General features: G+C 38.9%; 1 protein-coding gene across 1 annotated transcript; it reads left to right on the top strand.

Annotated features, from left to right (window-relative positions):
• The first annotated feature begins 3,522 nt into the window (after window positions 1–3,522).
• On the top strand, window positions 3,523–6,359 carry LOC128044710 (T-cell surface glycoprotein CD1e, membrane-associated-like). The gene is made up of 6 exons (XM_052637112.1): window positions 3,523–3,583; window positions 3,882–4,178; window positions 4,763–5,041; window positions 5,286–5,564; window positions 5,990–6,083; window positions 6,200–6,359. The coding sequence occupies exons 1-6, from the start codon at window positions 3,523–3,525 to the stop codon at window positions 6,357–6,359; spliced, it is 1,170 nt and encodes a 389-aa protein (XP_052493072.1).
• Window positions 6,360–26,965: the final 20,606 nt, after the last annotated feature.

Below are 26,965 nucleotides of genomic sequence, written 5' to 3'. Positions count from 1 at the left end.
AGGCATCTTCCACCTGTTTTAGCATTAACTTTCTAATGTTCTTTACTTGCGCTCAGGCAATTACTCCTTTCGTTATTCTTTAGCTAAAAGAATTAGGATCCTATTCTTTATTTTTTTCAGATAAAGTTGAAAACAAATGTTTCAAATCTACCTGACCTCTCTGTAGAACTGGGAGGCTGCTACTCAAAATATACCCCTGACCTCCTCTGCTTTTCTGTGCAGGTGATGCAACTGATTCTTGTTTGTAGCAAGAACAAAAGAGGTGATATTTGCCTTAGGTCTAAGGCAGAAAGGCACTAAATCCCTGATCTGCTACTCCTGTAAATATACTGCCTGTTGCCTGTTTTCAGGCTAGGTTGTCTCCCCGGGTAAACATGTCATTCTGCTAAGAGAGAAGTTTTGGATTATGTCATATGACAAAATGTCTTGAGGCCTAAAAGTCAGTAAAATTAGGGGCAGTAAATAATCTACTTAGTTAAAATTTTCTACATTTTCATTTATATTTATAGTTTTTGCAGGCATCCTCTTATATTCGTATTATTTTGCTTCTGGATATATTTTGGTCTGTGGATTTTGAACCATTTCATTTGCTTTCATTTTATAAGGACTTTAAAATTTCTCTTCAGCAGTTGGATCCTTTATTTTCCAACATGATAATGGATTCATTCATCTTTTATTAACACACATTTTAAAATATTTTAATTGCTTTAGACATCTGAGCTAAATGTGCTCTCTGCCAGCTTGATTTAATGCAGTTTTCTATAAACATGATTGAAACGATTTTTCTGACTTTATTTTATATTGTGCTGTTATGATAAATAAAATATAATTTGAAGTACAGTAATCCTTATTTCTCTTCTTTCTTTTCATTTCCCTTCTCGGGTCTTGATGAATTAATATGAAATTTAATTCCTTGAATATTATTACTTTTTCTGAAATAGTAAACAAATGTGTTAAATTTTACAAGTTCATTTTAAACACTTACTTAGACTTAACTACATATTTTAAAAGTAACTTTAAAATAATCTTGTTTATGTATATATATTTTTTGGCTGTGCTGGGTCTTGATTGCTGTGTAGGCTTTTCTCTAATTGCAGCAAGTAAGGGCTACTCTGTAGTTGGTGCATAGGCTTCCCATTGCAGTGGTTCCTCTTATTGCAGAGCACTGACCCTAGGGCACTCAGTGTTCAGTATTTGTGGCACATGGGCTCAGTAGTTGTGGTTCCTGGGCTCTGGAGCACATGCTCAATAGTTTTGGCACACAGGCTTGATTCCTCTATGGCATGCGGGGATCTTCCCTGACCAAGAATCGAATCTGTGTCTCTTGCATTGGCAGGTGGATTCTTTACAACTGAGTCACCAGGGAAGCTCTTAAAAATCATTTTATATTAATATTCTTGTGTCATTTCTTGAGTTCTTTGTTGTCGTTGTTGTCCAGTCTCTAAGTTGTGTCTGAGTCTTTGTGATCTTATGGACTGCGGCATGTCAGTCTTCCCTGTCCTTCACCATCTCCTAGAATTTGCTCAAACTCATGCCTATTGTGTTGCTGATGCCATCCAACCATCTCATCCTCTGTCACCCTCTTTTCCTCCTGCCCTCGATCTTTCCCAGGAACAGGGTCTTTTCCAATGAATTGGCTTTTTTGCATCAGGTGGCCAAAGTACTGAAGATTCAGCTTCAACATCAGTCCTTCCAATGAATATTCAGGGTTGATTTCCTTTAGGATTGGCTGGTTTGATCTTCTTGCTTTCCAAGTAACTCTCTAGAGTCTTCTCCAGCACCACAGTTTGAAAGCATCAGCTCTTCAGTGCTCAGACTTCTTAATGGTTCAACTCGGAGGCAAATTTTGGTTTTACTCAGTTTCATAAAGGAAGTTGTGTGGTATATTGTTTGACTTCCTGAGGGTTCAAATATGGCTTAACTTTGCCTTCATGGGGGAATGATAATTTGCCTGAATAAAGTAATTTAGAATTATCTCATTACCTCAGAGTTCTGAAATATTTCCCCATAGCATCGCACATGAGGAGTCTGAAGCCTGTGTCATTCTCTTCTTTTTAAGTAGCCAGTGTCTGTCTAAAACTGTGAATTTATTTATTTATTTATTTTTGTCATCTTTGGAATTCAGGAACAATACCAGGATGAGACTGAGTGTGGATCTTTTTCCACAATTATGATCACTATTCAGTAAGGTTTATAGTAAAAGTAGACATTTTAGTTGGGTTTTGTTTTGTTTTCTCCAAAGAAATTTCTTCTCTGAACCTAAGTGTCTGGCAAATTTGTTTGGCACCAAGTGGGCACTAATTGAATGTCAGATGAATGGCCAAACAGAGGAAAGATGTTTCAACTGCCTTCAAGCTGCTATAGCAAATGCCAATGAAAGGAAGCAAAATAGAGACTCAACTCAATAATTAATTCTCCCATGCATACTACAATCCCTTAGAGTCACTTCCCTGCCTTCAACAAAGCTCTTCTCTTGTCAACAACCACCAAAGAGGACACCAGTGCTCCCAGGCCATGCCCACCCTTCATAGCCAGAGCCAAGCTTGCTCATCATCAGTAGACACACTCAACTCATTTGGGGTAAAGATGGGTTCCAGGGCCCCTGGATACTTCCCACAGACCCACTCACACAACATGACTGGAAATCCACCTGCCTCCCAGCTCACGATTTCCAGGTTAAATTCAGACATAGACCCTTCAACAGTGACAACTAGTCTGACCGGGACAACTGAGCAAAGGGCATTTTCTATAGATTATATGATATAATTGTCACTACTAAGAAGCAGTATTGTCACTACTGCTTCTTTTTCATTGTGGGTGATGAATGAGGTTTGCCTGTATCCTAATAGCTACACTCAAAATGTCTAGTGTTTTCTGGCAATGATTTTGAGAAGAGCAGAATGAAGGGCCGAAGGGGACTGAGATGAGGTGGAGCAGGCAGGACAAGTGAGAGGAGTGAGTGTCGACTCCAGGGGGAAAGCAGTTAGTAGGAAAAAACAGGAAAGACCAAGAAGAAGGGGACAGGTAGCCAAGGGGCATACAGGAGGAGGAGACCACAGAAGGGTGAGGGGTGAGGAAACTGCTGGAAAGGCCACTGGGCATCACTGATCACCTTCCATCACTTCTTTTCAAAGAAAAAGACATTGAGAACCCGAGTATGGACTTGATTTCTCCAAGGCTAATAGATGCTAAGTATTCCAGCCAAATCACAGACCATAGCCTTTCTTCAGAAGCCAGGACTGGCTGCAGTAGAGGCGGTCAGGAGGGCATAGGCACACGCAGAAGAAAATCAGGAAGTCAGGTAGTGGGCGAAGTGGAGGGGAAGTGAGAGACCGTGTGGGAGGCCTGTGACTGCCAGAGGCTGTAGGGTTTCTCAGGCAGGGAAGTTGGCAGAGGGAGAGGTTTCTGTGTTGGTGTACCAAGGGAAGTCAGATGAGAGGGCGAGAGGGTAAAGAGGGGAACTGTGTCTGAGTTCTGAGGGCAGCTTGCCTGTGCAGGCATCCTTCACCTAAGAGAGCTTCAATGCTGCTTCTGCTGCCTCTGCTCTTCAAGGGACTTCTCTGCCATGGGGCAAGCACAGTGGGTAAGATGATCCCAGGTGGAAAGATACCCTTGGCTGGGAACTGCAGGGTGGAGAGGTTCTGGGGAGGACCTAGGGGAAGGGAGTAATGCACCTACAGGATGCCCTTGGAGTCTGTATATCATGTTAGTCCCAAGCAAAGTATTCTTTGTCATAGTCTCAGTTAATCTGCCTGATTCTGGGGAGAGGATGCTGGCCCAGAGGCAGAGGCTATGGGAATATGTGCAACCTGTGTAACCATCTCCATGCATCCTCTCCTCTATGGGGCCAACGTTTCCCATGCTTTCACTCCCTCTCTCAGATCCTCAGGTTCCAGGACCCCATCATCTGGCTGCAGAAGAATCCCCCTCCTTCTGCTTGATCCAGATCTCCTCCTTTGCCAACCACAGCTGGACGAAGACCCAGGGCTCAGGCTGGCTGGGCGAGCTGCAGACTCATGGCTGGGATAGTATCTTGGCCACCATCCGCTTTCTGAGGCCCTGGTCCCAGGGTAACTTCAGCAAGGAGGAGCTGAAGAGCATACAAGCACTCTTGCAGCTGTACTTCCACAGTTTCCCACGGGAAGTGCAGGCCTATGCCAGTCAGTTTCAGTTTGAATGTGAGTTCCTTAATCCAAGAGAATGTTCTCTGGAAGGCTCTGATCATCTTTCAAAGGATAGAAAGAATGTGCACGTTGACATTGTTCCTTGTCTCCTTTTGGGCACTGTCCCTCCTCTGCTGACCCTTCACCACCACTCCCACTCTACTTTTCCCACCCAATACACATAGCTCTCACACCTGTAAAAATACCATCAGGTTCTAGACCTCAAATAACTGTCTGTTCTTGATCTTCTGCCCAGCACCCTGGCCTCAGAGTCAGCCTTTCCCAACCAAGATTCTGCCCTCCTTTCTTCCATGTTTACAAGTTTCTGCCTGTACCTAACCACTTCCCAGTCTGCTCTTTCAGTTGATGTCCTTTATTTCTCTAACAGCCTTCCGTCTAGCCCTTCCCCTTAATTATTTCAAAATACCTTTATTATCTCAAAATTTTCTTCCCACAAATTTCCTCCCCTTTTCCTGTCACACCTCTGGCTTTCCATGTGATCCCCCAGCAAGTTTTCCTTCCTTTAAATCTCTAGGTTGTCTACTTTCCTTCCCTGTAATTTTTTCCATATTGATTCTCTCTTCTTTATCTACCCGCAGACCCCTTTGAGCTCCAGGTATCATTTGGATGTTTAATTCATACTGGGAAGGCTTTGGAAACCTTCTTAAATGGAGCATATCAAGGATTAGATTTCCTGAGTTTCCAAGAAAATTCCTGGAAGCCATTTCCAGGAGCAGGAAGTCGAGCTGAGAAGGTCTGTAGGGTGCTCAACCACTACCGAATTATTAAAGAAATTGTGCAGAAGCTTCTCAGTGACACCTGCCCTCGGTTTCTGGCAGGAATCCTTGAAGCAGGGAAGTCAGAACTGGAAAAACAAGGTGAGCCCAACTCTTTCTCCCCTCCTATTCCTGGTGTTTCAACACCTGTATTTGAGTCTTCTACTCTTTATCAACCTTTTGAAACACATAGTAAGAAGCTAGAGGGTGAGATGTTTGGGTCTAGAATTGTTTCCTAGAAAAGAGAAAGAAGTGATTATTCAAACTCCTTAAGGAACCCTAAGTCACTAAGCTGTAGCCTAGGGTGCCCTCCTAAATCCTATTTCTCCTCCTCTTTCCTCTCTAGTGAAGCCAGAGGCTTGGGTGTCCAAAGGCCCCAGTCCCGGGCCTGGCCGTCTGTTGTTGGTGTGCCATGTCTCTGGCTTTCATCCAAAGCCCATATGGGTGATGTGGATGAGGGGCAAGCAGAAGCACCCAGGGACTCGGCGAGGTGATGTCCTGCCCAATGCTGATGGGACCTGGTATCTCCGAGTAACCCTGGATGTGGCTGCTGGGGAGGCATCTGGCCTGAGTTGCCAAGTGAAGCACACCAGCCTAGGAGGCCAGGACATCATCATTCACTGGGGTGAGAGAGAACGGGGGTCTGCTGGGAGGTGATAGTCTTCTCATAGTAAAAACAGCTAATGAGTGAGGAACTTAGAAAAATGGCCAGAAATGCTATGCACAAGAGGATATTGGCGGGGGGTGGCAGGTGGGGGGGGGGGATCCATAGAAAGAAGGGTGGAGCATGACAGAAGTTAAATTTTAAGAAAATGCAAGAAGAAGATTAGAGGTATTAGAGAGAGAAAAAAAGAAGGACCTGATGATGTGATGAAAGAGAGAAAAAATGGACAGACCAGAGACACAGACTCAGGAGGAATTGAAATGAGGACTCTAGAAAAGACAGATGAAAACTCTGGGGAGGTCCCACCACTCTGAAATGAGAAGCATTAACTGTGGTAGAAGAGAGAGCACTTTATAGACTGACTTTCTTGTTTTATCCCCGCCTAGGTGGATACTCCTTCTTCTCGTTATTGATCTGCTTAATTGTAATAGTTACCTTGGTCATGTTGGTTATAGTTGATTCTTCATTTAAAAAGCAGAGGTGAGTCTTGTCTTGTTTTGTCTCTTTAGCTTCTTATCAGCTTATTCCTTTTTTTTCTCCCTTTCTCCTTTCTCTGATTTCCCTTATCTGACCGAGATCTTCTTTTCCTTCCACAGCTCAAATCAGGATGTCTTCTCTATCTCCCACCCTGCCTTTCCCACAGGAGCCAAAACCCAAGACCCCAGGAATTCAGGACATCAACTCTGCTTGGCACAGGAATCATGGATCAAAAACAGACTCTTAAAGAAATGGAAAGACAGACTAAATCAACTCTAGTGTCATTAGTTTTACCCTCCACATAAAATCCCTTCTGCTTCTGTTTAAACATGATTCATAGCTCTAAACAAAGCATGATTTTGATAAAGCAATTTGTTCTGTCAGAGACCTGACCCGCACCCTTTTGAAAATCTTTTTCTTCCCCTCCCATCTTCCAGAATATCTTTCTACTTCAGCCACATGTTCATCACTATTGATCCTTTAAATTTTAATTCAGATGCCTCTTTCTTAAGAACTTCCCTGGATAGTCCAGGGGATAGCTCTTCTTTATACCCCAAATTGGACTGTTCTTCCTAAATACACTCATCTCTTCCTACTCCAAACAGTAATTTTAAAATTTTTGTGTTTTTCTCTCATTTGCTTGAAAGCAAGATTTACGTGTTTGTATTTGTGTGCATGATCAAAAGCCTCACCTGGTTCATGGCAGATTGTGGGCAGGTAACCTGTGCAGTTGTTGCCATCTCAAAATCCTGTTCATTTTCGAAGGAGATACTGCATTTTCATTTTATACTGGCCTCACAAATTATGTAGCTGGTCTGTCCTGAGAGAGATCTTTCTCAATAAATACTGACTGAAATAAATGTATTGTCAAATAAATTGTCTTAATCCCTTGCCTTTCTGGCATCTCTGCATCATTTGGCTATGTTCTTATTAAAACTCTTTGTCTGTCTCCCGCAAAAGGTGAAGGAGGCAGCTAAGTGTTTCAGACTTCATCGCTGTCATGATGTTTATGCGTCTTCAGAGATATTTAAAGAAAATAGTAACACATGAGATTTTCTATTGTCAAAGAGAGGGTAGGGTTGGACTGACATTCCTACTTCTCTGAGATTATGTATTACTATATATGTTTTTGTGGATATACATATTCAGGGGATACATTCATATTTTGGGAAGTTAGGAACAGAACATGGAGACTGAGGATTATTTTTATGGACAAAGCCAAGCAAGGAGGGGATACATTGATCAGATGCCAGCCTAGTTACATTTATTTTCTTTAGCATTTTGATTTATTGTTATTATTATTACCTATACTTTATTTTCCTCTTAATTTTTAATATGGATATTAAAATTATGTAATTGCTTTAATTGAGATTCATTTGGTGAGTCTGTTGGAGGTCAGAAAGCTATTAAGGCGTAGTGTTCATACTGATGTCCAGTTGACGTCTTCCCTTGGATGGAGTAATTGAGCAGATTGCGTAGATTTTTTTAGTAGGAACTTAATACTCCATATGGGGCATTCCCAAGTGTCCCGTGATCACTTATCCAAGCTGTACTCTAACACATGAACAACATATTAAAGTCAGTCCTTTCCATATTGAGAGTTTATCAACTTCTGAATGCAGAAGGCATAAAAATAGCTTACATAGAGGCAGCCACCGGATTTCAGAGAGGAAGGCAGAATTTTAAAGGGCTTTTGGAGCAATAAATAATGAAATTCCATCACATGGTAGAAGGTCCTTCTCTATCAAAATGAAGATGTGCAAGTAGGAAACTTTCAGTATCTAACTCAGGTGTGCAATTTAAGTATAGTTATGATATCTCCTGTTTGAATTCAATTTTTCCCCACTACCCTAATTTTTTGGTCACCATAGTTCTTGAACTTCTTATATGGATCAGGCTAACTTCTCTTGTCCCACATCTAATCTTTCCCCTACTGGATATTATGCTTCTTTGACAGTAGACTTATTTCTGTCTTTTATTAACACAAAATTCTTTTGACTTAAGGCACGATTATGCATATTTCTCCCTCCATCGGGACCATTCTTCACTCAGATCTTACATGGATTATTTTGGGACACCTTTCAGCTCTAAGCTCAAGCGTTATAGAGAGATCTTTCCTTAAAAGTTTAGCTAAACATAACACCTCAGTCATATCCTGATTCAATACTGAATTAGTAAAAACTATCTCATTTATTTTTATGTATTTACCATCATTTTCATCTGAAATTTAAGCACTGTGACATCATAAATTTTATCTGTGTTAATGAAATTTGTATGATAGTGCTTAGATTGGGTACAAATAGCCTGATATAAAGGGAATGATTAAAAATACTTTTGTTGAATCAACAGATGATATAAGCTTTGACTAGCTAGAAGAGATCTTAAAGTCAGCAGTCTCTATCTTATTAGCCATAGATTTTCAGGCACTAATATGTTTCTGAAGTGCAGTTCTAGTGTCACTGAAAGGTGTAAGTGAATCTTTTTTTTTTTTTTTTTTTTTGGTGAATCATTGATATTGTGCAAAGATGGTAAAATGACCATTGTCAGCTCTCTCTTTTCTTCAAGTTATTGTCTTTACAATGTGTCAAGATCTCAAGCCACAGATAAGACCTTAAGAATGAAGGAGGAGAGCTTGGGAAAATCTTGTCAGAGTCCTTCATGCTGTGAGTGACAAGTCCAGTTTACCATAACGTGCTACTCTGGATTTCTCTGCTATTGCATTTTAATGATCCCCAGGGAATCTCTTAAGGAAGGATGAATATTGTATTTAGTGGCTTTCAGGAAACTCTGGGTTTTTGAACACAAAACCTTAATGCATTCTAATTCTACTTTCAACAAAGTACTATAGTTGAGAAGTGGGTATAAATTTGGATGAGGCACAAGATATACCTCCAGAAGAAGATGGATCTAGGATGCCTGCACATATGCACCTATCAATAAAACTGATATCAGTTCAGTTCAGTTTAGTTGCTCAGTCATGTCTGACTCTTTACAACCCCATGAATTGCAGCACACCAGGCCTCCCTGTCCATCACCAACTCCCGGAGTTCACTCAGACTCACGTCCATCAAGTCAGTGATGCCATCCAGCCATCTCATCCTCTGTCGTCCCCTTCTCCTCCTGCCCCCAATCCCTCCCAGCATCAGAGTCTTTTCCAATGGGTCAACTCTTCACATGAGGTGGCCAAAGTACTGGAGTTTCAGCTTTAGCATCATTCCTTCCAAAGAAATCCCAGGGCTGAACTCCTTCAGAATGGACTGGTTGGATCTCCTTGCAGTCCAAGGGACTCTCAAGAGTCTTCTCCAACACCACAGTTCAAAAGCATCAGTTCTTCAGCGCTCAGCCTTCTTCACAGTCCAACTCTCACATCCATACATGACCAATGGAAAAACCATAGCCTTGACTAGACGGACCTTAGTCGGCAAAGTAATGTCTCTGCTTTTGAATATGCTATCTAGGTTGGTCATAACTTTTCTTCCAAGGAGTAAGCGTCTTTTAATTTCATGGCTGCAGTCACCATCTGCAGTGACTTTGCAGCCCCCTCCCCAAAATAAAGTCTGACACTGTTTCCACTGTTTCCCCATCTATTTCCCATGAAGTGATAGGACCAGATGCCATGATCTTCGTTTTCTGAATGTTGAGCTTTAAGCCAACTTTTTCGCTCTCGTCTTTCACATTCATCAAGAGGCTTTTTAGTTCCTCTTCACTTTCTGACATAAGGGTGGTGTCATCTGCATATCTGAGGTTATTGAGATTTCTCCCAGCAATCTTGACTCCAGCTTGTGCTTCTTCCAGCCCAGTATTCCTCATGATGTGCTCTGCATTTAAGTTAAATAAGCAGGGTGACAATATACAGCCTTGAAGTACTCCTTTTCCTATTTGGAACCAGTCTGTTGTTCCACGTCCAGTTCTAACTGTTGCTTCCTGACCTGCATACAGGTTTCTCAAGAGGCAGGTCAGGTGATCTGGTATTCCCATCTCTTTCAGAATTTTCCAGTTTCTTGTGATCCACACAGTCAAAGGCTTTGGCATAGTCAATAAAGCAGAAATAGATGGTTTTCTGGAACTTTCTTGCTTTTTCCACAATCCAGCAGATGTTGGCAATTTGATCTCTGGTTCCTCTGCCTTTTCTAAAACCAGCTTGAACATCTGGAGTTCACGGTTCATGTATTGCTGAAGCCTGGCTTGGAGAATTTTGGGCATTACTTTACTAGCATGTGAGATGACTGGTATAGATGGGTTCAAAAAGAGCCCTGAGAGGTGAACATATGATCACATTGCCAGAAATACCAGCTCAACAGGATCTGGGAAAGTTTAAAATATTGGTTCATGAAATTGCCAGGAAAGCTCTGCGTCATCACTGTAGTATAAACTTTTGGGCTGGGTAATTTAATCTGAGCTCCTGAGTGAGGATCTAGTATTTAAACGCAAAATGTGTCACTTAATCACTCAGAAATGTCATCTAGTTCTTTCTGTTACCATATCATTCTGGATGGAACCCTGGAAGATTGGACTTAATGTTCTAGACTCAGGGGTGGGTTTTTCCACAATTAAGGATAATACTTTCCATTCCTGCAAGCTATAAGACCAAGAAGGTAACCTGTTTTGCTGACAGTGCAAACCTGGGCCTTACTGTATTCTGTTGTGTACACAAATGCAGTAGAAGCAATAGGAGATGGGTTTGGAAAAAGAGATGGATGTGTTGTTCTTGGTTGTTGGTAAATTTCTCTATGAATAACATTAATTGTTGGAGGCAGGCTGCAGTAGGACTGAAAGAATCAGAATATGCTGGGGTCCAAAGTCAGAAAAACACTGAGACCATATGCCCTTGTCAAATCATGGGCTTGGAGAATGTTTATCTGAAATCTTCTGCCTAATGAATGCAGTAAGCTGAGGATGGGAAAGATTTGAGTAAGTGGTGCAACATAAACTGAAACAGGGATGCAGGCCTTCAGTTTTCTCACTTGCAGATGAAAAAAGATATTCACACAGCACCTGCTTGGAAGCCTGTGCTCAAGGGGAGAGGTATTGTTAAAAGTCTCTTCACACAACCCACAGACAGTATCTACTATAGATCTCAGGGACATGCGATTTACTCTTAGGGAATTAAACTAGCTTACAAATTTTCTTCACCAATCATTTTTCTTTTCTTATTTTCTTCTGTAATTTCATCATATTACTAGTTTTTCAAGATCACAAGTTTATTCTCTTTGGTTCATCATTCTTCCTGGATAGCCAGTCTCCAAAGCCTACTTTATAAGTTCACCTATGTTCTATTCCCTTTTCCATAATCCTGAGCTAGGCATGAACACCATTGCCAAAAATGTAATACAAGTCATTCATCCCATTATCTATAATGGGATGAGCACAACTTGAGCATTAGCTCAATTACTACAGTCAATGAGAAAAGTACCCATTTTATGGTTAAAGCTGACTGGATGATAGAATACACTTAAGTGGAACCTGTAGTAGGCTAAACCCTTTACTACACACTTTATACATATTAACTCATGGAGTTCTCAGAACAATCCTGAGCTAGGTACTATTAATGCCATTTTATAGATGAGGATACATAAATGACTAAGTGAAAGTTGCTTGGTCATGTATGACTCTATGTGACCACACGGACTATACAGTCCATGGAATTCTCCCGGCCGAATACTGGTGTGGGTAGCCTTTCCCTTCTCCAGGGGATCATCCCAACCAAGGGATCAAAACCAAGGTCTCCCACATTGCAGGCTGATTTTTTACCAGCTGAGCCATAAGGGAAGCCCCATGGGGATACATAGGCCCATAGGATACATAGGCCACATAACTAATAAGTATTACAGGTAGTTTTGCTTCAAAATCTATGCTGCAGACTACACTGCAGACTCAACAAATAATTATGGGACATTTACCATGTGATTGATGCTATGATATGTAGTTATATACAGCAGAGATCCAAGAGTAAAATACCCTTACACATAGAACTTACATGGTAGAGGGCAGAAGGGGCAGACAACAAATAAATAAAATAATTATATGTAAAGTCATGACATATGCTTCTGATTATATTCTTTGCAGCCAAAGATGGAAAAGCTCTATACAGTCAGCGAAAACAAGACCAGGAGCTGACTATGACTCAGATCGTGAACTCCTTATTGCCAAATTCAGACTTAAATCGAAGAAGGTAGGGAAAACTACTAGACTATTCAGGTATGACCCATCAAATATCTAACAGTTATACAGAGAGTGACAAATAGATTCAAGGTACTAGATTAGATAGACAAGGTGCCTGAAAAACTATGGACTGAGGTCAGTTGTACAGTAGGCAGTGATCGAAACCATCCCCAAGAAAAAGAAATGCAAAAGGGCCAAATGGTTGTCTGAGGAGGCCTTGCAAACAGCTATGAAAAGAAGAGAAGCAAAAGGCAAAGGAGAAAAGGAAAGATATACCCATTTTAATGCAGAGTTCCAAAGAAGAGCAAGGAGCGATAAAGTATTCCTCAGTGATCAATACAAAGAAATAGAGGAAAATAATAGAATGGGAAAGACTAGAGATCTCTTCAAGAAAATCTGAGATATCAAGGGAACATTTCATGCAAAGACGGGCACAATAAAGGACAGAAATGGTATGGACCTAACAGAAGCAGAAGAGATTAAGAAGAGGTGGCAAGAATTCTCAGAAGAACTATCCGAGAAAGATCTTCACGACCCAGATAATCACTATGGTGCGATCACTCACCTAGAGCCAGACATCCTGGAATACGAAGTCAAGTGGGCCCTAGGAAGCATCACTACCAACAAAGCTAGTGAAGGTGATGGAGTTCCAGTTAAGCTATTTCAAATTCTAAAAGATGATGCTGTGAAAGTGCTGCACTCAATATGCCAGCAAATTTGGAACTTGGCAGTGGCTACAGTATCGGAAAAGGTCAGTTTTCATTCCAATCCCAAAGAAAGGAAATGCCAAAGAATGCTCAAACTACAGCACAGTTGCACTCATCTCACATGCTAGTAAAGTAATGTTCAAAATTCTCCACCAGGCGTTAGCATTATGTGAACTGTGGACTTTCAGATGTTCGAGCTGGTTTTAGAAAAGCAGAGGAACCAGAGATCAAATTGCCAACATCCGCTGGATCATCGAAAAAGTAAAAGAGTTCCAGAAAAACATCTATTTCTGCTTTATTGACTATGCCAAAGCCTTTGACTGTGTGGATCACAAGAAACTGTGGGAAATTCTGAAAGAGCTGGGAATACCAGACCACCTGACCTGCCTCTTGAGAAACCTGTATGCAGGTCAGGAAGCAACAGTTAGAACCGGACATGGAACAACAGACTGGTTCCAAATAGGAAAAGGAGTACATCAAGGCTGTATACTGTCACCCTGCTTATTTAACTTATATGCAGAGTACATCATGAGAAACGTTGGGCTGAAAGAAACACAAGCTGGAATCAAGATTGCCAGGAGAAATATAAATAACCTCAGATCTGCAGATGACACCACCCTTATGGCAAAAACTGAAGAAGAACTAAAGAGCCTCTTGATGAAAGTAAAAGAGGAGAGTGAAAAACTTGGCTTAAAACTCAACATTCAGAAAACGAAGATCATGGCATCTGGTCCTATCACTTCATGGGAAATAGATGGGGAAACAGTGTCAGACTTTATTTTTGGGGCTCCAAAATCACTGCAGATGGTGATTGCACCCATGAAATTAAAAGACACTTACTCCTTGGAAGGAAAGTTATGACCAACTTAGACAGCATATTGAAAAGCAAAGATATTACTTTGCCAACAAAGGTCCATCAAGGCTACGGTTTTTCCAGTAGTCATGTATGGATGTGAGAATTGGACTATAAAGAAAGCTGAGCACCAAAGAATTGATGCTTTTGAACTGTGGTGTTGGAGAAGAGTCTTGAGAGTCCCTTGGACAGCAAGGAGATCCAACCAGTCTATCCTAAAGGAGATCAGTCCTGGGAGTTCATTGGAAGGACTAATGTTGAAGCTGAAACTCCTATACTTTGGCCCCTTGATGCGAAGAGCTGACTCATTTGAAAAGTCCTTGATGCTTTGAAAGATTGAGGGCAGGAGGAGATGAGGGTGACAGAGGATGCGATGGCTGGATGGCATCACCAACTCGATGGACATGAGTTTGGGTAAACTGCAGGAGTTGGTGGTGGACAGGGAGGCCTGATGTGCTGTGGTTCATGGGGTCGCAAAGAGTTGGATGCAACTGAGCAACTGAACTGAACTGAACTGACATATGCTCTAATTAAGGAATGAATTGCGGGAAGGGGATCAAAAGGGAAAATGGGCTATTATTTTAAGATGATGGACAGAATGTGGCACTCAAGAAGATGGCTTTTGAGGAGAGACCTAAAGCAAGAACAAGAAACAAGCCATGCAGTATTTATGGGAAGAACATCCCAAGGCAAGGGAGCACAAATAAGAACAACATCACACATTGGAACGTTCTAAATCCAGCACAACTGTACTGGAGTAAGTGATGAGGAACATAGTAGAAGATGAGGCCACTGAATTGAAGTCACATCATAATGGTGGCCTATGAGTCACAACATTGTGATTGAAAGTCATTGGAAAGTTTTGAATTAATGTGTAGTACTTTTTAGGTGAAAGGACACGAGTCCTTAAACACAAATACTGTCTGGTCTCACCATTGTTGCTGTTTAGTTGCTGTCATGTCTGACTCTTTTGTGATTCCATGGACTGTAGCCCACTAGGCTCCTCAGTCCTTGCGATTTCCTAGGCAAGAATACTGGAGTGAGTTGCCATTTGCTTCTCCAGGGACTCTTCCTGACCCAGGGACTCTTCCCGACCCAGGGATGGAACCCATGTTTCCTGCATTATAGGCAGATTCTTTACCACTGAGCCACCAGGGAAACCTGGTCTCACCATTAGATGACTATAAAATGGGGCATAATTTTATCTAGCCCCAAATTGCAGTGATCCTTATCTGCTTAGTGGGTGCAGACTTACTAAAAGTGCACCTCACCTATGCTCACAGAGCAGTCTTTCAGCATCAGTTACCAAGTAGCATCTTGTTTTTTCCTCTCTAGTTTATGCTTCCACTTGTCAACAGTCTGCTACCCAGAAGGTTGCTTGCAGGAGCGTCATAGCTTCCAAGAGCATTTGTGCAATCTCAGGTACCTTTTGCAGGGATGCTCCATACAGAGGCATGATGTACTTACTACTCTGTTCTTCTTTTTTCTTTTTCCAGAGGGATTGCAGACCTGATGATGCCTTAATTTGATTTCTTTATATTATTTTTAAAGATTATTTTCCATTTACAGTTATCACAAAATATTGGCTATATTTCTCTTGTTGTATGACACGTCCTTGAATCTGTCTTACATTCAGTGGTTTGTACTTCCCACTTCCCCACCCTTATGTTGCCCACCTCCCCCCCCCCCCCCCACCCCCTACTGGTAGCCAGACACCAGCTTGTAGTTCTCACTAGCCACTAGCTGGTAGTTCTCAATATCTGTGAACCTGCTCCTTTCTTGTTATATTCACTAGTTTGTTGTGTTTTTCAGATTCTATATATAAGTGGTGCCTCACAGTATTTGTCTTTCTCTATCCAACATTTCACTTAGCATAATACCCTCTAAGTCCATGTTGCTGCAAATGGCAAAATTTCATTCTTTTTTAAGATTGAGTAGTATTCCATTGTGTATATGTACCACATCTTTCTCCATTCATCTGTTGTTTGACAGTTAGGTTGCTTCCATACCTTGACAATTGTAAATGATGCTGCTGTGAACATTGGGGTACATGTTGGACTTCCCTGGTGGCTCAGAGGTTAAAGCATCTGCCTGGAATGCTGGAGACCTGGATTCAATCCCTGGGTCAGGAAGATCCCTTGGAGAAGGAAATGGCAACCCACTCCAGTACTCTTGCCTGGAGAATCCCATGGAGGGAGGAGCCTGGTAGGCTACAGTCCATGGGGTCGCAAAGAGTTGGACACCACTGAACGACTTTACTTTCTTTCATCTTTTCAAATTAGTTTATTTTTTATTTTTTGGATATACTGAGGAGTGGAATTGCTGGTTCGTATGGTAGTTATATGGTAGAGTGAAAAAGCTGGCTTAAAAGTCAGCATTCAAAATACTAAGATCATGGCATCTGGTCTCATCACTTCATGGCAAATAGATGGGGAGACAATGGAATCAGTGACAGACTATTTTCTTGGGCTCCAAAATCAGTGCAGATGGTGAAGGCAACCATGAAATTAAAAGATGCTTGCTCCTTGGAAAAAAGCTATGGCAAGGCTCAGTTCAGTTCAGTTCAGTCACTCAGCTGTGTCTGACTCTTTACAACCCCATGGACTGTAGCATGTCAGGCCTCCCTGTCCATCATCAACCCCTGAAGCCTACTCAAACTCATGTCTATCGCATCGGTGATGCCATCCAACCATCTCATCCTCTGTCTTCTTCTCCTCCCACCTTTAATCTTTCCCAGCATCAAGGTATTTCCCAATGAGTCAGTTCTTCACATCAGGTGGCCAAAGTATTGGATATTCAGCTTCAGTATCAGTCCTTCCAGTGAATATTCAGGACTGATTTCCTTTAGAATGGTCTGGTTGGATCTCCTTGCTGTTCAAGGGACTCTGGAGAGTCTTCTCCAACACCACAGTTCAAAAGCATCAATTCTTCAGTGCTCAGATTTCTTTATAGTCCAACTCTCACATCCATACATGACCGCTGGAAAAACCATAGTTTTAACTAGATGGATCAAAGTAATGTTTCTGCTTTTTAATATGCCTCCTAGACAGTGGCATACTAAATGAATTAGCCAAATATTTTAGAAAGAAGAGTTAACTATGCAAATTAAATATTCTGAGACATATATTCTGATATTTCTACTAATTATATTAAATACTAAGGATTTTTGTATAATAAATGTAATGAATGCTATAATATAAACTTTTACTAATAGTAACAAAATAAATACATCATAATGATAGCATAATTGCTCAAGCAATGTCAGCTTCTCAAAAGTTAAAAAGTGATTTCTAGAAAGAAATTTAGAAAAAGATACAAACGATAAAGATTTAAAAATTCCATGGTACAATAATTAGAATTTTCTTCTTGTCATTTGAAACACTGGGTTTGACTCTTGGTGGATGTTGAGCCAAAAGACACAAACAAAATGAAGATTGGAAAGAGGAAGTATTCATTACCTTCAGGAAGTAAGGGGAACACCAGGGATCTTTTCCAAAGAAACTCCCATCTCCCTGAACAGCAAAATCGGGGAAGTTTTAAGTTAAGGGTACATGTACATTCATAAGTGGACTTGGGTAGTTGACGGAGCTCAAGTTTTAGTTGATTGAAGTCACAAGAATCAGAAAAGGTCAGTATTATCATCCCTTAGGTTTCAGTTGATCTGGTGGTTGAGTGTCCAATGGGGTTTAAATTCTGCAAAACAGAAACAAACTGGGAATATTTACAACTGATGTGTTATCCTTGCTATTGTTATTCTCTTGCCCATTTGCACTTTGTTCTTTAGTTCCCTTAAGATCATTATCATGGAGACCTGTTCAAGGGCAAGAATTGTGGCCAGGCTTAGATCATAAAATAGCTTAGGTCAAAAATGTTTTCTCTAATATCAAGAAAGCCATTCCTGGTTCTCTTTTTCTGAGTCCTCCTACCTTATCTGTATACATTCTCAGATAGACTCAGCTGAATCTGTATTACTTTAATCCATATCCTTATTCATATAAACTCCCATTAAGTTTTCTTCTAGGATTTGCCTTCCTATTATTTGATTTTTTATCAGTTTCATATATTCAAGGCTTTATAATTAGTTGTCTATTTAATGCCTAATGTATAGAAGGATTGTGAGGGCTTAATGTTTGAATATATTCATGTCATTGCTGAAATGACTTTAAGCCAGTAAAAATTCTAGAGAGTTTCCCACTGATACACAGTAGCCTCATTGAACCATAAAAATATATATCAGCAGGTTCATATTCAAACTCTGTGATGCCAGGTGCAGACATTAGGTCAAAAGAAAAAAAAAAAAAACGAAACAAATGAGGTACAACTTTGCCTAAAGTTGAAATAACATAAAAAAAAAAAAAAAGAAAGAACATTTTCACTCCTCAACAACTAACATGAAAGCACAAAACTGTGTCAAACAGAGATCTGAAAGAACACAAGCTCTAATTTTCAACATTGCCAGGGAATTTCCCCTTGCCAATCTGTAAACAAAGCTGATGACCCAGTTCACTCATTTCGTACTTTAGGGATGTTTTATTTTGACACCGAGAGGAGTTTTTGGTAGGAGTGAGCTATAATATTGTCATATTAGCGAGGCATAACTGGGTCTAATATAGACAGTGAATTTAAGAGGTCAATAAAGAGACATTTTCCCTGATTACTATGTAAACTGAGAAAGGACTGAATTAAAACAAGGACAGAAGATTCATCCTGGCTGCACAATTTAATCTAAGTGAGAAGTTAAACGACACATAATTGGGGGAAAAAAATCAGTTTGTATCTAGACAAAGAAGAGTTATTTCTATGGATTCTTAGTGTTTGAATTAATCTTTCAATTATATGGAGCGTTCTTCCAAATGAATTTTTAGTTCACGTGATGTTTCCTATCAACTTAAGCTGAAAACATAATAGCTACCTCTCTTAATCTGCCTGAAATTATTGTGTTGGAAATGACCGCTGGGAGAAATGTAACTCATAGGAACAGAAAGTAGAAAGCAGTCAGGGGCTGGAGCTTCTGACTTGAAGTGGAAAATTTCTGTTCAATGGGCAAAAGTTTCAGTTATACAAGATAAAAAATGTCTAGGGTTCTGTTGTACCCTTAACTCTTAATACACTTGAAAATCTGTCATAAGGTTAGACTGCATGGTACGTATTTCTTATCAAAATTTTTTAAAAAGACACATGCATAAAAGACGTCTCTAAAAGTACGTATTGCTTGTTGCTTCAGAGTAGTGTTACTGCGGTGAATGCATGTGTTCACCCCAATGCAGTGCGTATAATACACTATGTAGAGACACAAGTGTAAAAGATGCTTCTAAGAGTCATAGCTGTGTATATGAATCAGCACTGTGCTATTTCAGTGACAGATGTGTTCATTATATTGTGATGTATGTAATAAACCATGTGAAGACATGTTTTTTTTTAAAAAAGGATATCAGTGGCTATGGATCAGGAGTTGATATATTTTTTTCTTTTTTGAGTAAATTTGATCCTAGATGGTTTTTGAGTATAAAGATTTATTTGATACCAATGTGTGAAACTTGACTACAGACTAATTTTTAGTGAGAACCAATTGAATTTGCAAAATATTTTATTACTATTCACAAATATGCTTAACATTTTATCTTTTTTTTTTCTGATATTAATCACAAAATGACCAGATGAGTAGACTAGTTCATGAGGGGAGTGTGTACATAAAGGAGAAAACATTGTTTTTCTTCAGTTTTTAATTAATTTATATATTTTTTAGTAACTGATTTATACCGCTGCTGCTGCTGCTGCTGCTCGGTCACGTCAGTTGTGCCCGACTCTTTGCAACCTATAGCCTGCCAGGCGTCTCTGCTCTCGGGATTCTCCAGGCAAGAATACTGGAGTGGGTTGCCATGCCCTCCTCCAGGGGCTCTTCATGACCCAGGTCCCCTGTGTCTCCTGAATTGCAGGTGGACTTTTTGCCCACTGAGCCACATGGGAAGCCCAACTGATCTATAATACTTTATTAATATTTTAGCACAGCAGTCCACAACCTTTTATGCAACAGACGGTTTTGTGGAAGACAATTTTTCTACAGACCTGGAGGAGGGAGGTGGGGATGGTTTGGGGATGACTCAAAAGCACATTGCATTTATTGTGCACAATATTTCTATTATTATTACTTTGTAATATATAATGAAATATATACACAACTTACCATGATGTGGAATCAATGGGAACCCTGAGCTTGTTTTCTTGTTCCTAGATCCCTCACATGCACACTTCACAGTAGGGTTCAAGCTCCTATGAGAATCTAACATCACCACTGATCTGACAGGGAGTCGAGCTCAGGTGGTGATCAGAGCTTCAGGGGGCAGATAAAAATATAGATGAAGCTTTGCTTGCTTGCCTGCCACTCACCTCCTGCTGTGTGGCCTGGTTCCTAAGAGGCTATGGACCCGTATGGCATTTGTAGCCTGGATGTTAGAGACACCTGTTTTAACACTAAGTAAGATGACTCTGTGTGTGTGTGTATATAAATATATATACGTGTATATATATTTAAAAGTAGGGGAGGCTGACCATCCAAGAGGACAACTAATAGAAATCGGCTAGGGATTTTTTGAGTTCTGAAAATAAGTTTAAGAAAAGGAACTTGTGATTGAGAGGATGAGGCAGACTTAAAACAGTATAGAAGGGTCATTTCTTTCTAAAACCTATTTGGTCACACACACAAAAAAAAAAAAAAAAAAAAAAAAAAAAAACCCCACAAAAACAGATAAACTCTGGCAAACTTAGGTCATTGGGCCTGACATATAGCATGAGGGAATTAAACCTGTACTCCATGATGCATGGGCTCAGACTGTAAAGAATCCTCCTGCAAGGTGGGAGACCTGTGTTTGATACCTGGGTTGGGAAGATCCTCTGGAGGAGGGAATGGCAATCCACTCCAGTATTCTTGCCTGGAGATTCCCCTTGGATAGAGGAGCCTAGTGGGCTACAGTCCATGGGGTCACAAACAGTTGGACACAACTGAGTGACTAAGCACAGCAATAGCAGCATACTGTATAACCAGAGTCTGAATTAGACAGTTTATTTGCTGGGATATTTTCATTTGAGGTGAGAGTAGTTATCATTAATGAAATATAATTTAATGTTGAGCTCTCATAAATTATTTATTTGTACTCTCCTCAATCATCTAATACAATATTATGGATACAACCATATCAGAATTTAATATTGGAGTCACAGTCTTGCAGTGTTTAATTGATTCCTTAATTGACTTATGCACTCACATCATAATGGAAATGAATAGCAGCATCCTCACTGGTGGTAGAATGCACAGACTATTTGAATGTTTGACTATGTGAGGTTAGATGAGAACTAATTATAGAAAGGGCTTCCTTGATGGCTCAGCAGTAGAGAATTTGCCTGCCCTTGCAGGAGACATGGGCTTGATCCCTGGGTTGGAAAGATCCCCTGGAGAAGGAAATGGCAACTCAGTCCAGTATTCTTGTCTGGGAAATCTCTGGATAGAGGATTACATTCCATGGGGTCACAAAGAGTAGGACACAACTTAGCGATTGGATAGCAATAATTATAGGAAAGCCAGCTTCCCAAAAATGAGCTCATGGAAACTCGAATTTTCAGCACTTTTATGCTCAGGTAGTAAATGAAGAGGGATTTCCCTGGTAGCTCAGATGGTAAAGAATCTGCCTGCAATGAGGGAGACCTGGGTTTGATCCCAGGGTTGGGAAAATCTCCTGGAGAAGGGCATGGCAACCCACTTCAGTATTCTTGCCTGGAGAATCCCCATGGACCAAGGAGCCTGGTGGGCTACAGCCCATGGGATCGGAAAGAGTTGGACACTACTGAGTAACTAAGCACAGCAGTAAACCAAGCGTTTTGATTGAGAATTAGAAGATTCAGCAGGAATTAAAACACCATTCATGTCTGAATTCACAATTATATTTAAATTCCCAATAAACAACAAATAAATTTTTTGGTATGTCCCACATGATATTTTGGGAACTCTTAAAGTCATTATTTATGTTTATTCAAATTTAAAATTTACTGGGGCATCTTGTAATTTATCTGGCAACTGCAGACTAATTCCACAAGAATTAGGATATAAATGCAGTCATTTTTCTAGAAGAAAGAAGAATTCTGGCTCCTAGCTAGTTCATTGTCTGGGCTTCACAAACTGAATTCTAGGTTCATTTGAAACAGGATTATTATAATACTGTAAGAGCTGCTTACTTATGACTTATTCTGTTTCAGTTTTATGCTATACAAGCTATGACATCACTGCTGTTGTATTTTTTTAGTAGATATATTTATTGTATTTTACTGATTACTTCAGTAATTTAATAATTGCAAGTTTTATGAAAATATCATATTAATAAAATTACAATTATCTAAATATTAGAATAAAACATGAAAATAATTATTTGCCTCTTTTCCACAGTCTCCTCAATGTTCAGTGTGTACAGCTCTAAAGGTCTCAGGAAAATTAACATAAGAATATCATAATTTTTAGTGCTTCTTTAAGAACTACCAGGCTTTACTTGGAGTTTCTAGCACAAGTCATGAATCTTTGTGCTCTCAAAATTTAAAAAATCTCCTTTTATCTGTAAATAAATCTATGTTTCCATGAAATTAAAGACAAAAAATATCTTTGTGTACAGCGAGTGGCAGGAAAAGTTGGTGGTCTTATGTTCAAATTGCCTAGAACTTTATAGCTATCATATAAAGCTATGACATAAAAAACTAGAGTTTTCTGTAGTTTGTATAAGATGCAGATCAAAGTAAAACCTATTAGCTTTGAAAAATGAGAGAGAAGACCCTTGGGATGCTAAATCATATTTTTGTTCTTAATATCAATGGAAAAAAGAGATCAAAATAGCTTTGCTGATCTAGTCTACTGAGATTATAGGTGGATCACATAATTAATTGAATAGTAGATAAAAATCCTAAGACTCAGACGTGTAGAGTAGTGGTTAGTAGCTACCGCCCACATTAGAGGAAAGGAGGGGGAAGCCAGGGCTATACTGGAAGCAAGGTTGCCTTTGTGTAAGAGAATGGAGTAATCTAGAGAAGAAAAGATGACATATAACCTACATTCTTGTTTCCAATATCAGATTTTTCAATAGCAAATATAAAACTCTAATCCTGGCAAATGATTTTGAGGAGTTTATTTCTGAAACTCTCTTGAGTCTCTGAACTAGTCCCTGTATACTGATCTTTCTTTGGCACAAGTTTTCGTTGAGAAATCAATGCCTATCAAAAATTTCAGCTTTGTTAATCACTAATCATTGTTTCTGTACCTGTATTTCTTTGTCTGTTTGCAGCTGCTTTCAAGTTCAGAGTTTCTGTTTCTGTAGAACTTCCCATCGTGTCTGACCACTGCATCTCTATTTGCCCCAAATATACTTGAGAAGGAAACACAGCTGACTTTTTTTTGTTACCTACAGTCACGTCCTTGTTTTGCTGTTCACTGAATGCAAAGATGGATCTCATGTTGTTTCTTTGTTTTAAATCTTCTCAATTTATTTCCATAGTTACTGCTTTGTTCTCTAGAGAATTTCTTCAGGTTCAGAATTTATGGTAGAAACACGCTGAACATTGCTTTCATGTCTTTTTCTGAATGAATTGATTGATAAACAGTCAGTTTAAGCCTCTTCTTGCCAAAGCTGTTCTTACACTATTCTGATAGCTAGAGAAAGTTTTTCAAGTGTCCAAATATAGAAAGTGCTGTAATATACCAGTCCATTGTTCTGCCATTTCTAAAAACATACTCCTCTTCATTGACACCAAAGCTAGGGTGCAGGATGGATAAGCACAGGCCATTCTTTTCTCCAACCAAAGGACAAAAAGCAAAGAACTACAAGGGAGGCCCGGGGGGGGGGGGGGGGGGTTACCTTTGCTGTCAATTAATCCTCATAATATCCCCAGTTTCAGAAAAGAAAACTAAGATATAAGAAGATTTAACTATTTACTTAAAGAAATGCTGCTGAGATAAGAATGTGGATTTGTGCTATTTTTACTCCATATCTAGTGCTTTCTTCACAAGGTCTTCATCTCTCATCTCTAATCTACTCTGTCTGGATTTTAATACTGCTGACATTGAACACTAACTTGAACCTATGGCCTCAGTGATGAATAAGCATATAGTTTTTTAAATCAATATTTTGAAAATATTTTGCTTTACAATATTTCTGAGGTTTTCTTAAAACTTTTATTTTTAAACTTTATATAAGTGTGGATTTTTCTCTAGTGTTTTAAATTTATAATATATAGAATATAATTGATATTACTTTATAAAACATTTATTTTCCATTGCTCCTTTTATCCAACAATTATTTAATAGCATTATAAAATTGTCAGATGCAGGAAGCATTTTGCTATCATCAATTTTTGTTGTTGTTCAGTCACTCAGTTGTGTCTGACTCTTTGTCATCCATTAATAGTTTATAATGTAGTATTAGGAAGTAAGTTTGTACTATGACATTGTTTGGCATTATTTTTCTTTTGACTTAATAGCCAATTTTTATAAGTATGTTGTGTGCCTTGAAAAGAACATATTCTTTTACTATAATACAAAGTTCAATATATAACTATAAGATACACTTTACTACATTTTCTGTTTATATTTCCTAAATCGGTAGTTATGTATTGTTGATCTGTTTTCATCATAATGGTTTATTAAAGGTACCCAGTATTAGTGTATCTTTTTCTCCTTGTAAATCTCTTATTTCTTCCTTATGAAATTTGCACCTGTGTTTGGGGGCACATAAATTCATATCTATCATGATTTCATTGTGAATTGCAACTTTTAGCTTTGGAAATATCTTTTGTCATTGTTTTTGTTGTTGTTAACTTAATGTTCTTGGCCCTAATTTTAAGTTGCCAAACATCAAGAACATAATCCTTGCTTTTTCTGATTTGCTTGTGCTGGGTATAATTTCCCTTCTCTTCACTTTTTTGGCTTTTTGCATCATTTTGTTACAGATGTGTCATATAATGCATAGAATTAAATTCTGCTTTGAGAGTATATATATATATATATAAAATCTTAGTCTCCTTTTCTTAGGCACTCACTATTTGTTTGATCAGTTTTAAGTGATAATTATTGAATATCATGTTATTTATGCAGCAATAAGTAAACTTTACCTTCTTCACCGTTTCTCTCTTCATTTTCTTAATTTTTAATGTGTTACTTTTTATTTTTCAGGTACATATCATTTGCACACTGCTCGGATCTATGGTTAGGTATATGTATTCTATGTCCACCACTAGTCTTTTGGCCAAAAGACCTACCAGACATATCATGGTGAATGGATCTCTTCAACTAATGGCTTCATCAAAAAAAGTTACTGGTTTTCAGATTCCTGCAGTGTGTGTTAGTTTATCATGTTTACAACTATTCCCAAATCTCTAGTATAAGAATTTAGTATGGCTGTATAAGAAATTCCTCCTTGAAATCTTCCTTCTTTCAATTTCTTCGCAATCTCCATTTTTTTCATCATCATTTTGTATTGCTGCCAAGAAATATGATTTCCACATGATTTTCTTTTTATTGTTAATGATCAGTATTTTTGTCATGACTATGAATAGAGTGAAAGTATGACAGATTATTTCAATGTATAGATGCAGATATTTTATTTCAGGGAAAATTTCTTAGCAGTTTTAAATAATTGAATTTGTTTTATAGAGACTCCACTACTATAAATAAAGGATCTGCATTATCATTCTTCTATGTATATCACTTTCTGTATAATTCTTTTAAAGTATTTCTCCATTTTGTTTTATTACACTTAATTAATGTTGGCTAGTGTTGCTAGAATTTTCATCTGTTTGAGGCTGTTTTTGTTATTTTCTTTTGTCATATTTTGTTTTAGAGATGTGATTTGCTGAAATTTAGGAAATATATTCATGATTTGATTTTTTTTCAAGTCTTTAAGTTTACTCTGTTATGTTCCAATGTGTTTTATATCACTTTTTTTCATTTTTTACTAATCCTTGATCAAAAATAGATTTCCCTCCAATGAATGTTAGCATAATGAATAAAAAAAAAAGACTCTAAATGATTTTTGTTTCTATACTTTAGAACTTGGAAGGATGTTGGTATAGATTAAGAAAAACAATTGTAATTTAAGATAATATTAATTAATGGGACTCTGTATGACAGAAAATATTCTTGTTTAAGAGAAACATTGAATAGGCAATCTAATTTTACACCAAAAAACAAAACTGGAAAAAGAACCAAAAAAAAACCCTGAAATTAACAGAAAGAAATAAATCATAGTGATCAGAGCAGAAATAAATGAAAAGTAAATGAAAGAAATAATAGTAAAGATTAATAAAACAAAAAGCTGGTTCTTTGAGAAGATAAACAAAATTGATGAACCTTTAGCCAGACTCATCAAGAAAAAGAGAAGAATCAAATCAACAAAATTAGAAATCAAAAAAGGAGAGGTTGCAACAGACAATGCAGAAATACAAAGGATTATAAGAGACTATTATGAGCAATTATATGGCAATAAAATGGATAATCTAGAATAAATGGACAGATTTTCAGAAAAGTTCAATCTTCCAATACTGAACCAGGAAGAATTAGAACTTATGAACAACCCAATTACAAGCACTGAAATTGAAATTGTGATTAAAAAAAAAAATCTCCCAAAAAACAAAAGCCTAGGACCAGATGGAGAAGGCAATGGCAGCCCACTCTAGTACTCTTACCAGGAAAATCCCATGGGTGGAGGAGCCTGCTAGGCTGCAGTCCCTGGGATTGCTAAGAGTTGGACAGGACTGAGCGACTTCACTTTCGCTTTTCACTTTCATGCGTTGGAGAAGGAAATGGCAGCCCACTCCAGCGTTCTTGCCTGGAGAATCCCAGGGATGGCAGAGCCTGTTGGGCTGCCGTCTATGGGGTCGTACAGAGTTGGACACGACTGAAGTGACTTAGCAGTAGCAGTAGGACCAGATGGCTTCACCTGTGAAAACCGTAAAGATACTATCAGAAAACTGCTAGAGCTAATCAGTGAATTTAGCAAAGTTGCAAGATACAAATCAATACACAGAAATCACTTGCATTTCTATATACTAACAACAATGAAAAGTCAGAAAGAGAAATTAAGGAATCAATTCCATTCACAATTGCAACAAAAAGAATAAAATATCTAGGAATAAAC

Source organism: Budorcas taxicolor, chromosome 3 (genome assembly GCF_023091745.1).
Source record: "Budorcas taxicolor isolate Tak-1 chromosome 3, Takin1.1, whole genome shotgun sequence".
NCBI classification, from domain to species: Eukaryota; Metazoa; Chordata; class Mammalia; order Artiodactyla; family Bovidae; genus Budorcas; species Budorcas taxicolor.
The sequence above is the reverse complement of the archived record's forward strand: the minus strand, read 5'-3'. Positions and strand labels throughout refer to the sequence as shown.

Coding starts and splice junctions, on each gene's coding strand:
- LOC128044710 (XM_052637112.1), top strand. CDS start 3,523: ATGCTGCTTCTGCTGCCTCTGCTCTTCAAGGGACTTCTCTGCCATGGG. Junction 5,042..5,285: donor GTCAGAACTGGAAAAACAAG/GTGAGCCCAACT, acceptor TTTCCTCTCTAG/TGAAGCCAGAGGCTTGGGTG. Junction 6,084..6,199: donor TCTTCATTTAAAAAGCAGAG/GTGAGTCTTGTC, acceptor TTCCTTCCACAG/CTCAAATCAGGATGTCTTCT.